Consider the following 16,041-nt stretch of genomic DNA (forward strand, 5'->3'; position numbering starts at 1 on the left):
TGATGGCTGAGGAAGAGCCTGTCTGGACAGGCTGCTCCTCACATTCCTGACTGCAGCTCTGCAGCTTCTGGTGTTTGTGCTGAAGGGAACATCTGAACATCTGCTGAACATCTCAGGGATCCTCCCCTCCCTCCCCCGTAGGATAGGCACTGGGGGGCGTCAGACTTATCTCTGCACGGTTCGCTCGCCGCCTGTCGTGCTCGCCATCATCCCGCCTCCTTCCTCACTCTCACGCAGAGGGACTGGGTTTCAGGCAGCGGCACAAAGAGCGTCTGTCTCCTCGTCCTCAATCAGCCCTCTCCTCCTCCTCCTCCTCCTCCTCTCTGGGTCGCTCTGTCCTCATGCATTTACATTCTCTGCTCTGCTGGGTTCTGTCTCTGGGACACCTCCTGCCCCCCAGGAGACCCCCTTAACCCGTCTCTCAGAACCAAGGACCGGCACCAACGGTCCAGGTTTAGCAATCCTCAGACTTTCCTCTTTGCAGACCCTCAAAGCGGCTCCACCACTGACGACATGGCCCACAAGAAGGGATTCTGGACGGTTCCAGTCAAGCTGAAAGCTTTGAGATGTCCCTGAACGCATCGTCTGTTCTTTGAGCGTCCGGTTCTGTTGAGTCCCATCTCCAGTCCATCAGCTTCACTGATGGCAGGTCAGTGTGGGAGCTCTCCGGATTCCAGGGCAGCCCTGAACGCATCACTGTGGACGTCCAGCTACGACAGATCAATGATGCAGAGACTGCAAATAGAACCTTAGGCTTCATCTGGTCCATTTCTGACACGTCTGAGGCGGTTTGTTTGGAGCGGCTGAGATGACCCCCCCTGCATGTTTTATGAGCTAACCGGCCCGGTACCAGCAGAGAACTGGGAGATTTTCCTCCCATCAGGGTCACTTTCTGATCTCTACTGGGATCAGTCTGAGGAGGGTTTCTGCAGCATGGAGGTCTCCTCTTAGGAACCAGGGACTGCATCGGAGAAAATGATTTCCTTCCTACTCCAACCAAGTCAAGCCCATCCAGACGCCACTCTCCCGTCAGATGGAGTCAACGTTTCTATGGTAACCACTCTCACCAATCAGGAGTGACACCGCCTGAAAGCGGGCTACACGAAATGTGTTCAACGTTTCTATGGTAACGTGGAGACATCAGGCTCCAACTACCTTTATTGAGCCGTCTGATTGGTCAGTTTACAAGTTGATTAACTAGAACTACAGAAAAAACCTCATTCAAAAAAGATTATCAAGAACATTTTTAAAAAGGAATCAAATCCAGAACGGTTCTTCTGACCAATAGAACGAGTCTAGAGGATTTGGCTTCTTGGAGCCACTTCCTGTTTGGAACGCCAGAAGGGAGGGGCCAGCTCACATAGACAGTCATTGGATAGCAGAGAACCTAAACAAATCTGCTGGACAGAATGGGGGGGGGGGGGGGCAGTCGCGTCCCATCAGAGGGAGCAGAAGAGGCTTCAAACAAAAAACATCCAAACCTTCTAACCAACATGATCCTGTCAGGGAGTCCTTCACAAATGAGATGGAGGTGACCAGAAAGGCTGAAAGATCCTCTTTTTAATGTTAAATGTTGTGGTTGTTTTTCCTCTTTTCTTCCAGGATGCTTTGCTGCGGTTGCTATGGTTACCCGTGCAGCTCAGCCTCACGGTCAGAGTGGAGGCTCAGCAGTATAACAACACTAGCGGGCGTTTGGAGCCAAAAACGTCCCGCTTTAATGGTGCATCGTCGCAGGAAGGATTTCCCGCCAGTCGCAGAGCTCCGCCTCCTCGGTTTCCATGGCAGCAGCTGCTCCTGGACCTCCTCTCCTCCAGACTTACAGCCGGGAGGAGGATCAATAGAGGAATTGTTGCTCCCGTCCTTTCAGGACTGCGGTCAATGACGGCGACTGAGGCCGGGTCATTCATCCACACAGGTGTGGAGGTCAGCTGTCTGAAGCAGCGCCGCGGCGCCAAAACCGGCTCAGACCCGTCACCTCCTGTCAACGGCCCATGGAGCCTCCTGGTTTTCAAAGTTATGCTGCAAACCCAGCATCTCCTGGTTCTGTCCACAGAATGACGTCTGGATGTCTGCAGAACCCGTTCAGAAGGTGCTGGTTCCTCCCGGGATCGTCTTCCTGTTATGGACACGCCTCTGCATGTGGAGGATCACCTCATCATGATGCAGCCCGGTCACACACCTGAGAGGTTCTGGTTCTGATCCCCCCATTTGGAGAGGAGAGCTGCTGCTGGAGACGGTTTGAACGTTTCTTAGAGTTCAGGCAGAGTCCGTCTTTGAGCATCTGAGAACAAAGGCTTCATGAAAACGTCTGGCAGAAGATGGAGAAATGATGGAACAGTGAAGCTCTGCTGTGATCAGGACTGCTCCTTTAGAACAGAGGAACTCTGCAGAACTGAATGTGGACCAGCTTGGTTCCGTCCTGAGGCCTTCGTGGACCTGAACTCCTGCATGGACGTTCTCAGAAGCTGCAGCAGCAGGAGGCGGGGCTAAAGGAGCGCACCCTCATTTCTGAGTCACGCAGGGAGTTTCCCGCTTCACGCGGTCACACATCAAACCCATGGAGGTCTGCCGGGAGGAACCGTCTGCAGGATCCTCGCCGCCGCCAGCATCAGAGCCAACAGGAAATCCCATCTGCCCCGGCGGCTGCCCGCTCACTCACAGACACCAAACACAGCCAAAAACAAGAGTGTTGGGGGGGGGGGGGGGGGGGGGTCTCGACATGTCTGCCATTGATGTATAACACCCCCCCCCACACACACACACACACACTACTCTGCTGTCAGTCTGATCTGAGGGACTGGGGGAGGGGGGGTCCTCACAGAGTTTAAATGACTTTCAGAGAAATGAATGCTTTTCTGTGTGTGTGTATTTGTGTGTCTGTGTATGTGTGTGTATGTGTGTATGTGTGTGTGTGAGTATTTGTGTGTGTGTATTTGTGTGTGTGCATACGTGTGTGTAACAGGAAGTACTCACGCTGACTCTGAAGGCCTGGACGCTGTTGTCCAGCAGCAGAACGTTGCACACCACCTGCGTGTGCTGCCTGTCTCGCTCCAGCTCCGTCGCCCGGACATTGTAGGATCTGCCAGCGGGCAAGCGGAAGCGCGCGCTCATCACGCTCCGACCAGGGTCTGCAGGTCACACGGGGGGGTTAAACATTAGAGGAGGGGGCTTTAGCTTCACACTGCAGATACTGTGTGACGGACAGGTCAAAGGGAAACGTGTCTGAACGACGGTTACAGAGCGGGCCCATGCAGGCAGGGGGGGCATGGGGGGGGGCAGAGCGGCTGCTTCATGAGGAAAGAATGTCAGCGCCATGTCGATGGTCAGCGCCACAACACGCCGCTGAACCGCTGACACATCAGACGCTCACATCAAACACGTTTCTAGAGAGAAAGTTCAATAAAAAACACGTTCAGGACATCTGAGCTCCATGTTCTCTGAGGAACAACGAGTAGCAGAACGTCAGCAGAACGTCTGGAGAACAGCAGCAGAACGTCTGGAGAACGTCTGGGGAACGAGCAGACACTGATGTCTGACTGACCAGCGTTTTCACCGCCGTGCTCTGTGAGCACGGCGGTGAAAACTCTACCTGCATAGCTCAGCGCATCCGTCATAGACGGTGGACTCAGACGTCTGATGAAACAGGAGGACGTTCCCCCACGTTCTGCCGCCGCTACGCTGCAAACTATAGAAGCGTGTTCTCCATCAGACACGTGTGGATGAAGGACGTCCCATGTTTGGACGTAAAGATGCAGGCCGGGCGTGTGTGAAGTGGAACCAGGCTTTGGTGCAGACCAAACAGCACAGTGTGAACGCACCAGGAAGAACGGGTCCAGAACCAAATCCTGGAGAGAGGAGACGTTCCCTCTGTTTAGTGTCTCAGTTGGAGAACAACGAAAAAGACAAAAGTGATTCATCCAAAGGAAGAGAAGAAGGATAAAAATGAAGGACTACACAGCATTACACAGGAAGAGGAGTGCAAAAATAAAAGCACTTCCTGTAGAATTTATTCCCGTTTTCCCTGCAGATCAGATGACAGCTGTGTGTTTATTACACCCATTATTATTATATATATATATTATTATATTATTATAAACCAGACTTTAGTTTTTGGGATGAAATGAAAAATCAACTGTGTTTTTTTCTGCACGTCTGTTTTTCATCGCATTAATTTACCCCCCCCCGTCTCATCTTCAGCTCTTCTGCTCCACATTGTTGCGTCACTTGTTTCCGCAGGGAAACCTCCGGAAGCACGCCGCCAAGATTGCTTCCTGCAGTCAGCAGAGGTTACAGACAGACGAGTGTGTGTGCTGGGTCACTTTGACCCTGGAGCTCCTCTCAGACGGCGCTGCTGCAGCCACTAAACCTTCTTCCTTTTCCTAAGCACACGTTCCTCCATGATGATGACTCACACGTGTACGGTGGCGGTTTCCATGTGAGAACAACAACAGATCCCAGTCCAGATGAGCAAACACTGAATCCCAAACAGCAACCCTGTAACTAAATCCAGACACACAACAGCAAAGCACGGCTTCTAAAGACAACCGATGACTTTAAAATTATTATACTACTGTTTTCTCTATGTGGACACTATAAATACATGAAACAGTCCAGAGGCTTGTTCTGTTATTGTTCTACAGTAAAAATTCCAACAGTGTTTATCTCAGTGAAGTGTTTGCGTCTCTTCCGGTCTGAAGCGTTTCTCAGCTGCTCGCTTTCATTCATTTCTTCTCCGTCTTCTGCTGTCGTGTTTTGCCGGCCGGCGGCTTCGTAGCAGAAGTGACGTAAAACTTGACCCCGCTAAACATTATTAAGTGCTAAACACGTACAAAAACAAGAAAACAGCTGATTTGTGCCCAGACAAGCTTTTCATTTCTACCAAGTCAGCAGAAAGATGCTCAGGTGACAACACAAAAACAAAAATCAACACAAAAACGTGACTGTCCTTATAGATGAAAACAGGAATTCCAGAGAAACAGACATTATAAATATTCCATTATACAAGTACAGGAAATAGTATGTATATGCAATGTTAAAAAACTAAAGAACAAACCTTTTTGCCATATGATGAGCACATTAGGCAAAGCTAAACGTTGAGATGATGTTGACTACACTACCCAGAATGCCTAGAGGAGTCATGAAGCAGGGGTCAGCCGGAAGTGTTGATGGGAAGCTTTTTCTCCTCTTGACACATAAAATACTAAATAAACGTGCTCAGTACACATCCCTCTGCCAGCCTCCTGACTACAATACCCACAATGCTCCAGCAATCCATCAAGCGCTGCAGCTTCACAGGTCACAAACCAACGTTTGTACAGAATTTGGAGCGCCATGTTCCACAGAAAACCGGCTCCAGGTCAGAAAGCACACCGAACCGTGCACTTCTGAGGAAATAAAAGGAGCTTAGAGCATCTGATGGTCCAAACGTACCATCTTTATGATCAGTGATGACATTTGAAAACACAATCTAAGTCGTTTGGATGCAGATCAGACACTCAGACACGGTTGACAGCATGAGCAGCAGCAGCATGTCCAAAGTCTGGGTGCAGACACGAGGAGCTCCACCAGCAGGAGGACAAACCGCTCCCCTGCTCCGAAATGCTAATCAAACATGTTTGACATAAACGCTCGGTTGTGATTACGAGTCTAAATGTCATAGATCTAGAACTTTCTAAGGTCTCAGTATGTCAGACTGGAATCAGGACCTCCTCCTCCTCATCCTCCTCCTCATCCTCATCATCATCTTCAGTCATTTTGGGTTTGGGATCTTCGTCTTCCTACAGATGGAGGACTCTCACCTTTTTGTAAACATCAGAATCCATTCAGCACAGCAAGTCCTGAAGCAGCTTAAAACCATCAAATCATCACACTACCACCACCGTGTTTGACTGTGATGCTTTGAAAGAAAGTTCAGCTTCGTCTCTTCAGCCTGCAGATGGTTTTAAGGAGATAAGTCCAAAGAACAACTGAGAGTCTTAGCAGTGAGTCTGCGGTGGAGCCGCTTTGGTTTAGCTGATCATCTCACGGTTCTCGATCTACATGACGTTCTGCTCGTTCTGTTCCGTTTGCACAGCTAATCTGCTCATTTATCAAAGGAGATTCTCTGATATGAAACCTCAGTGACGCCAGTGAGAAGACTGCTCCTCTGCCATCATCAAGGTGGACTCATGTCAAAGCAGCAGAGAACATTTAATTTAAATCTTGTTCTCTTTTCTCTGCAGTCCGCTGATCAGAACGTTTGATGAGCAAACATCCACAAACAAACTTCAACCCCGCAGAGGTTAACAGGAACTTCCCGGATGAAACCTGCAGAACCTGCAGCGAGGAGCAAACCACAGAAGCATCACACCCGAAAAACCAACAACAGCAGCGCCACCAACAGCATGCAGTCCTCCCACACGACAGAGGAGGGCGCTATGTCAGCTACTGCAGCAGCGGGTCGGTTAGTCAAGTTAGACCAACCCAAAACACGCACGCCAGTCACAGCCTCCAAGTCTGATTGACCTTCTGACTACCAAATCCCAGAGTCACACTGCAGCTTTCCACCTGCACATTCCTGCAGCATCACCACCCCCCCCCCAGCTGCTGCTCACAGGTCTTGGGTGGGGCCATCAGCAGCCAACGCCCTCTGACCCCTGAAGGCCTGACCTGGAGTCAGAAACAGCAGAGGACTGGAGTCTGGTCCAGGGTTCAAACACCTTTAAAGGAAGTGGGATAAACAATCCCAACATGGATCCTCAATTCTAAAAACTTCATTTTTTCACATTTAGTTATTGTTTTACTGCAGAAACAAAACGCTCACTCCACTGGCTCCGCCCCCTTTCCTATCCCTCTTTCTTCAGGCAGAGATCCATCAAACCATCAGTGACAGATCCAAAGTTACAGCTCTGAAAAAAAAGAGTTTGGGTCAGGATACCGAGACCTGAAGTCTGCAGACCCTGAAGAAAGCCGGACCCGACCGCCGTCCTCCCACAGCGGCTGAGCTGTCACATGACGAAGGGGGGGGGGGGGGGGGGGGGGTCTCCATTCTATAAATAATGGGTGACACCTGAACCCCAGCGTGACCACAGATTCGAGGCCACGGCGCCTCCACGAGGCCTTCAGGAGCCGCAGGTCAAACCCACCTCCGTTTGTGCTCCTGCAGATCGGAGGACGCTCCTCGCAGGAAGGAGGGAGCAGCAGCCCCCCCCCACCTGCAGCCCAAAGACGTGCCGGCACACGCCGCCGCGCCAACAGGTATGCACGCCCAGCAGCAGGCGAGCGAACAGCAGAACACGCAGGAACGACACCCTCAGCTTCACCGAACCTGAAAATGAATTTGAGCTTCAGCAAAGCTCCTCCCGCCCAAATGTCATCACGCCGCCACAGCCCACGCCACACAACCCACCCCCCCTCAAAAAGAGGGTGGGAGTTTGAGTCTCAGTGATAAAGTCCTGACAGAGCAGTCGGCCCATCTTCCTCAGTTTGAGGAAGATAAAAGCCTCCAAACAAAGAAACTTTCATGTTTATTGAATGTTCAAAGCATCAGCGTCAAACCGCCGCATTTCTGAAAGACGGAAGCACCACGTGCAGCGATCCACAGGAGGGACACATGTGACCACAGGTCAAAGGTGAAGGTGTGTCTGACATCTTCACATGAGAAGCTGAGGTTTCACTGAAGGAGATTGTTCACAGAACCACCGTGGAGTATGGAAGCCATTCTGGAGCATAATTAAAAATAAAAGTCAAAACCAGAAATGCTTTTCATTTTCAACATGAAGCTGCATCAAATGATTCAAAATCAAAATGAAAAATCAATCCATCAAAATGCTTTTTTATCTTCTATTTAATAACGGTTGATTCTGTGTCATAATTGAAAGGAAAATGCAAAGAGGGGATTGTATTTTCATGTGCTTTTTTTCCTCGCTGCAAGGACCCAAAAGAAGACGGGTTAGCATTATGCTAATATGTGCTAAAACATTAGCCGTGGACGTACTTAACTAGGGCTGCACGATATAAAGAAAACTTGCGATGTGAGGGATTAATATTGCGATAACGATTTCATCCTAGGGTTGGGCGATGTCCCCTAAATTGGCCGTTGACGATGTTTGCTGTCAACCAACCCCCCCCCCAATGATGATATCGTTGGTGGCGGGGGTATTTTTAAATTTTTCATTCTCATAATTGCTATCCGTTATTTTATTTTATTACTTTATTTCCCAACTAATGACTAATCCGCGATGATCCAGTATAAACTGAGGGAAGTGACTTTAACAAAAAAAGTAACAAACAAAATAGAAAAGAAGTGGTCCGCTCCCGCACTTAACTAGTGAAGTGGACCGGTGGAGCGCGGACTTACAGCTTTGTGTTTGATGGGAAGGGGGGGGGGGGGGTGTGCTTTGTTACATGAGCGCTATGTGTGGGAGATTTAAGACTGCGATCCGTCCCGCAGCTCTTGGGGAACGGGCTACCGAACTCAGAACCGGGTCTAAACGTGTGTCTGAGCACAGCTCGGATCGTCAGCACACACAGCGGTTTGAGCTTCAAAGCAGAAATGTCGCTCAGTCCTTAGAAAACATTCAAACAATCATGTGGATTTGTGTTTCCAGTCGTGTCCCGACTAAATAAAAGCTGATGTTATTCTTATATGTTTACGTGCAGCCAGCATGCAGCGCCACCCAAAGCTAATGTTGTTAGCCCGTGTTAGCATACTGCTAATCCTGGCTTCGTTCAGAAAAAGCACTGACCACACGGATTAAAATTCAAATGATGAGCGAACAGGTGTTTCATAATAACCGTAACATTATTAAAAGCACGTTTAGAACATCGTCTTGTATATTACCGAGCTGACATGTCAATGTAACTAGCCGCTCGGCGCTGTTTAACATCGTTTTGTATTGAATTGTTACATTCAATAAAGTTTGGAAAAAAAATAGCCGCTCGGCGGAACTTATATCCTTTTCCGGTTTTCAAACCCTACTGCGCATGTGCGAATGATTTATTCCGATGGAAAGTGTGACCTTAGTGAACGTTTGTTATATTCTGAAAACATTTTTCTGGGCCCATGTACACGGTTGGATTCTAATCCGACCATTGATCCCATCAAGATATTTTGTACATGTAACCGCGGCTTATGGTGTCGACTCGCAACGTGGCGGGGGCGTGGCATCACGATGGTGTCTCTCCATCGGGATGTCAGTCACCCATCACGATGGACGATGATATCGTCCATCGGCACAACCCTACATCATCCTTTATTTTGTTCTGGAAACACAAATTCCTATGATGGTTTCTCAGATCGAAGCAGCATTTCCTTTTAATTATGACACAGAATGAGCGGTTTTTAAGTATAAAATGAAAAAGCATTTTGGTGGATTGATTTTTCATTATAATTTTGAGTCCAAAAATACAGATTTATTCTGAAAATGAAAAAGCATTTCTGGTTTTCACTTTTATTTTTAATTATGCTACACAATCACTTCCATAGCGGAGGAGCGGCTCTCTGAGCGCAGCACACGCGTTCGCGTGCAGACTCCATGCTCCTCAGAAACTGCAACCACTTCCTTTATTGAAGACGTCATGAAATGATGAAGAACCCAGAAAAAACCTGAACGTTTGACCAGACGTCTCCATAGCGGTGACCCGGTGACCCCTGAGCACGCCGGAGCGGTGGAGGAGCTTCAGACTCCACAGTGAGGAGATGAAGGGGTAACAACATGCGAGGCATAAGAAGCAGCGTGCACATGTGGGAGGGGTATTAATGGATCTCTGTGGGTGTGATGAGGTGAGGATGGGGAGGCGGGGGAGGATGGAACATGTTGTGGTTGGTACACGGGGCCAAAACAGGAAGGCGTGGGCCCACCTGACACTTTCCCCAGAGCTCCTGCACTCTAGAAAACAAGCGTCTCTGCTCCCGACAACGCGGGGCACGTTCTCTCCCCCCCCCCCAAGACCCTGACGGGTCTTTAGCTGGGGGGCAGGAACTCAAACAGCCGATACGCATCTAGTGCACCTCGTTTTGTGCGTACAACCACAGCTTGCCCCGGAAACTACCCCCCTGGTTTCTGTTGATACCTCTCCTAGAGCAGCGACCTATTTACACACAGGTCCTGCAATGGCTAACGCAACGGCTAATGCAACAGGTCCTGCAACCGCTAATGCAACAGGTCCTGCAACGGCTAATGCAACGGCTAATGCAACAGGTTCTGCAACCTCTAATGCAACCGCTAATGCAACAGGTCCTGCAACGGCTAATGAAACAGCTAATGCAACAGGTCCTGCAACCGCTAATGCAACAGGTCCTGCAACCGCTAATGCAACAGGTCCTGCAACGGCTAATGCTACCGCTAATGCAACAGGTCCTGCAACGGCTAATGCTACCGCTAATGCAACAGGTCCTGCAACACCTAATGCAACAGGTCCTGCAACGGCTAATGCAACAGGTCCTGCAAAGGCTAATGCAACAGCTCCTGCAACGGCTAATGCAACCGCTAATGCAACAGGTCCTGCAACAGCTAATGCAACAGGTCTTGCAACGGTTAATGCTACCGCTAATGCAACGGTTAATTCAACCGCTAATGCAACAGGTCCTGCAACGGCTAATGCAACAGGTCCTGCAACGTTAATGCTACCGCTAATGCAACGGTTTATGCAATCGCTAATGCAACAGGTCCTGCAACGGCTAATGCTACCGCTAATGCAACAGGTCCTGCAACGGCTAATGCAACAGGTCCTGCAACGGCTAATGCTACCGCTAATGCAACAGGTCCTGCAACGGCTAATGCTACCCCTAATGCAACAGGTTCTGCAACGGCTAATGCTTCGGCTAATGCAACAGGTCCTGCAATGGCTAATGCAACAGGTCCTGCAACACCTAATGCAACAGGTCCTGCAACGGCTAATGCAACAGGTCCTGCAAAGGCTAATGCAACAGCTCCTGCAACGGCTAATGCAACCGCTAATGCAACAGGTCCTGCAACACCTAATGCAACAGGTCCTGCAACGGCTAATGCAACAGGTCCTGCAAAGGCTAATGCAACAGCTCCTGCAACGGCTAATGCAACCGCTAATGCAACAGGTCCTGCAACAGCTAATGCAACAGGTCTTGCAACGGTTAATGCTACCGCTAATGCAACGGTTAATGCAACCGCTAATGCAACAGGTCCTGCAAGGGCTAATGCTACCTCTAATGCAACAGGTCCTGCAACGGCTAATGCAACAGGTCCTGCAAGGGCTAATGCTACGGCTAATGCAACAGGTCATGCAACGGCTAATGCAACAGGTCCTGCAACCGCTAATGCTACGGCTAATGCAACAGGTCCTGCAACGTTAATGCTACCGCTAATGCAACGGTTTATGCAATCGCTAATGCAACAGGTCCTGCAACGGCTAATGCAACGGCTAATGAAACGGTCAATGCAACCGTTACGGGAACTGGTTACTTACAGGCCCTGTGATGCATCACAGGGCCTGTAAGTAACCCCCCCTGCTGAAATCAGAGAAACCACTAGAATGTAACGGCTCCTGTAATCATCCCTCACTGCCCCCCCCTGGAAACACTTTTGTTTCCATGTTGATCCATTGACACCCCCCCCCCCCCCCCATTGTGTTTTTACACAGACACATGAGAAAGATGAAACCGTCTGCATGGACCCCTCAGAACCAGAACCGCTCATCCAGCAGTCAGGTTCTGACCCAAAAGAAAAAATTGGATTCCAGCATTTTGGTCCAACTAGAACTAGAAAACATTCAGAACTTCAAACACCAGACAGGAAGTTCTGGGGGGGTGATGAGTGGTGTCCCCCCCCCTCCCCAAGCAACTGTGCCCTCCGGCCTCCTGATGCATTCAAGGCTGTTCCAACAGCTGTGTGGAGCAGCGACCCGCGGACTCTCGTCACACAGGAGGCCAGTTATAACGGGTGGGGCAAATACATGGGGGGGGGGGTGCTGACGCGCGGGGGGAGGATGAACGGAGGACGAGCAGAAACACGCCAGGAAGCAGCTGCAGCCGCATACCTGAGGGTCGTAAAGGAGCAGAGGGAACCTGCCGTCAGCTGAAACAACTTCCAGCTCGCATCACCTGAGGGTCACATGACCGGCTTGGAGGAACCCTGAACCGGTGGGGAGTTCAACCAGCAGCTTCTGTCAGAACCCACAGCCTGCTGTGTTCCTGCAGCCGATTCTGAAGCATCTCCTGCTCGCAGCCTTTTTTGGACGGGTCCAAAACCAAACGCCGTCCCACATCTGCCACCTTCCGTTTGCCTCCGTTCAGAGACGCTCTCAGGAACCAGCTGCACCTGAAGCGTCCTGCAACCAGAAACCCGTCTGTCGGCAGGTTTAAAGCCAACACTTCAAAGCGGAGGTTCCTCTGCGGCGGTTCTGAGGAGCTCCGACGCCAGCGCCACACAGAGTCCAAAGGAGGGCCTCGCCTCGCTGGTGGAATCACGCCGCGAGTTCTGCGGTTGATGTTTGGCATAAAACTGGGCGGCAGTTTAGCTCAGCCGGTAAAGCAGGTCATCCAATAACCAAAGGGTTTGTGGTTCGATCCCCGCTCTCCCCAGCCAGCTGTCGCCCCCCGAGCGCGGCTAGTCTGCAGCTCACCGCTCCCCCAGGGGACGGGCCAGATGGGCAGAAGAATTTCCCCACTGAGGGATAAATAAAGGATCAATTATTATGAAAAATTCCCCGTCTGCTTTTAGAATCAACAGAAACGCTTTGAAAACTTTATTCTGGTTAAAACGGTTTTGTTGTGTCTACAATGACAACAGAGGATTTGGATTCAGGCAGATTTGGTTTCTGGGTGGAATGGAGAACCTGGTTCCATGGATCTGAATCCTCCTCTCCCGTAGACCTCAAACGCATCGCATGAGGGTTTCTGAAGAACCTGAGGTCTGAACCGAGCGAGGATCTCCTGACCGCCAACGTTTTCCAGCCGGCTGCAGAGATCCTGCCGAGCAGACGGCTGCAGACGAGTCCTTCAACTGGGACGACGTCTCCCAGCAGCTGGTTTCCCGTTCCAGGATTCGGGTCTTCCTCCTTCCTGAGGGCAGTAGAGCGTTCTCCTGTGGGGGGGCCGTCCTGAGGAGGAACCACAGTCCCGTCTGCTGACAGACGGCTGGTAAAGGCTGTTGGGTATACAGGGGCTCCCAGAAGAGCCGCCCTCCAGAACCGGGTCGGCCTCAGAACATCTCTGCAAGAGCCCGGAACCGGTCTTTGGACCGAAACCGGTCTCCTCATCTCCTCTATCAGGCTGCAGAGCAAAGCCAGCGGGCAGATCAATGCTCTCCCATCAAACTCAGTGAGGAACTGGGGGTGGGGGGGGTCCTCCACCCAGCAGTGGGTGGAACCGTCATTTTTTTTTTTTTGGAGAGGGGGGGGGGGCTGGAGAACATCAACACAGCTGTGCTCATCTCAGGTGACTTTAGTCTGACCGCTAACCAGCTCCATGGCAGATACGGATATTTCTGGTGGTGAAACGCCGCCACACACTGATGCTCCAAAGCAGCTTCACAGAACCTCCAGAACCTCCAGCATGAGGTCTGGAGGCCTCATGATGACTAACACAGGTGCAGGCTTTTTACCTGCTGAAGCTTCACCTGGAGGCTCCGCCCCCACCTTAACCCAACAGCTCACCTGAGGACCCGCCCCCTCCCGTTTACACCTGCAGGTCTGAGTCAATCCTTTGCAAACGGATTCAAGGAACCACTGGACGTCATTTTTGGATCCAATTAAACCCACAGACCTGCAGAGAACACGAGGAACGTCTGCAGGAGTCTGCTACTGGACCAAGAGGCCAGGACAAGACCTGGACCTGGAGGCCAGGACAAGACCCGGACCCGGAGGCAAGGACAAGACCTGGACCTGTAGTCTTTCCGGTTGAAACCAAGCGTTTGAGGCCAAAGACAGACGCCACGTTAGGTCAGCGTTACTAAACGAGATCCTGAGAACATTAATGCAACGAGCAGAGTCATCAGAAGGTATTCATGCTAGCTGAACTGGATCAGAACAAAAATCCAGAAACTAGCAGAATCGAACAGAACTTGGAATGTTTTTGCTAAATGATCAAACCCATTTTTCCGTTAAACCAGAAATAATTCCATAATCCTTCACAAAGTGATTCAGTTTACAGCAGAACATTGGAGGATCGATGTTCGGACCACTGGTTCCTAAGACGCTTCTCACATTACAATGATGAGAACATCAGGAGGTTCTTCTCAATGCAGGACTTACTCGGGATTCAGGATCCAGGTACATGATACAGGTACTCTCATGACTGCTGCTCCTTCAGTTCTGAATGAACACCGTCCCCACCAGAGCGCCATCATCACGGCGTCCCACCAGAGCGCCATCATCACGGCGTCCCACCAGAGCGCCATCATCACGGCGTCCCCACCAGAGCGCCATCATAGCACGGCGTCCCACCAGAGCACCATCATCACGGCGTCCCCACCAGAGCGCCATCATCACGGCGTCCCACCAGAGCGCCATCATCACGGCGTCCCACCAGAGCGCCATCATCACGGTGTCCCACCAGAGCGCCATCATCACGGCGTCCCACCAGAGCGGCATCATCACGGCGTCCCACCAGAGCGCCATCATCCCGGCGTCCCACCAGAGCGCCATCATCACGGCGTCCCACCAGAGCGCCATCATCCCGGTGTCCCACCAGAGTGCCATCATCACGGCGTCCCACCAGAGCGGCATCATCACGGCGTCCCACCAGAGCGCCATCATCCCGGCGTCCCACCAGAGCGCCATCATCACGGCGTCCCACCAGAGCGCCATCATCACGGCGTCCCACCAGAGCGCCATCATCACGGCGTCCCACCAGAGCGCATCATCACGGCGTCCCACCAGAGCGCCATCATCCCGGCGTCCCACCAGAGCGCCATCATCACGGCGTCCCACCAGAGCGCCATCATCCCGGCGTCCCACCAGAGCGCCATCATCACGGCGTCCCACCAGAGTGCCATCATCACGGCGTCCCACCAGAGCGCCATCATCCCGGTGTCCCACCAGAGTGCCATCATCACGGCGTCCCACCAGAGCGGCATCATCACGGCGTCCCACCAGAGCGCCATCATCCCGGCGTCCCACCAGAGCGCCATCATCACGGCGTCCCACCAGAGCGCCATCATCACGGCGTCCCACCAGAGCGCCATCATCACGGCGTCCCACCAGAGCGCCATCATCACGGCGTCCCACCAGAGCAGGATCACTACCAGAGCGCCATCAGCACCAGAGCGCCGTACCCACCAGAACGGCGTCCTCACCAGAGCCCCTCCTGGGCGACCCACCGAGGTACTGATCCATGCCGGGTTCTCTTCCTGCTCATGGAGCTGAAGCCCAAAGCTCTGATCTTCTGGTTCCATCAGCAGTTTTCAGAACCCCCCCCCCCTCTGCTTTTGGAGGGAAAGTGCTGTGATCAGACTCATCCCGGATCCTGCAGCACCACTGACCCGATTCCCTAAACACAGAACTGGATTCCCCGTGAATCCGGGCAGAACTGCTGGACCAGAGCAGAGCGGGAAGATCAGCTGATATTAAGGTTTTAACACAGCTGACAGATGTCCTGACAGAACTTCAGCAGAAAATTCTGCAGAATCTGGATCAGAATGGAGACGAGAGGATCCACAAAGAGCATCTGACCATCATAGTAACGGAAGCCTGAAGGTCTCATTTCCACCTTCATGTCTGTAAGGAGCTCAGAGGAGGAGAGGAGGGAGGATCCCAGCAGTGGAACCGTTGGCGACCCAGAAGATGTGGCGCGAACGGTGAGGAGATTACGTCATCGAGGAGAGGAGACAAACAGAACCTCACGCATCGACTTGCAAAGACGGGGTTTGCCGACTTGCCCCAACATCTACCGCAAAAAACCCGCAGGAGGACCGCACGCGCGGCTCCAGATCGCAACTCATCCATGTGAGCCGCCTGGATGCGTGTGTGCGCGTGCGCTAGATGTCAATAACCACACTGCCTCGTGCACAAAAGACCAACCGCACACGCATAAATAAACAGATGCCATTTTTAAAGCCACATCAGTGTGGGACTCTGTGAACGCAC

At 51.6% G+C, this 16,041-nt stretch overlaps 1 protein-coding gene across 2 annotated transcripts in view; it reads right to left on the bottom strand.

The window, feature by feature from the left end:
• The window catches only part of ptpn4 (protein tyrosine phosphatase, non-receptor type 4), a 36,630-nt gene that overhangs the window by 19,767 nt on the left and 822 nt on the right, over positions 1-16,041 (bottom strand). For both annotated transcript variants that reach the window (XM_023950763.1, XM_023950764.1), the window contains exon 2: positions 2,974-3,128. In XM_023950763.1, coding sequence (XP_023806531.1) covers positions 2,974-3,111 — 138 coding nt within the window. In that variant the 5' untranslated portion in view covers positions 3,112-3,128. The remainder of the gene's footprint in view (positions 1-2,973; positions 3,129-16,041) is intronic.

Source organism: Oryzias latipes, chromosome 21, assembly GCF_002234675.1.
Source record: "Oryzias latipes chromosome 21, ASM223467v1".
Lineage (NCBI taxonomy): Eukaryota > Metazoa > Chordata > Actinopteri > Beloniformes > Adrianichthyidae > Oryzias > Oryzias latipes.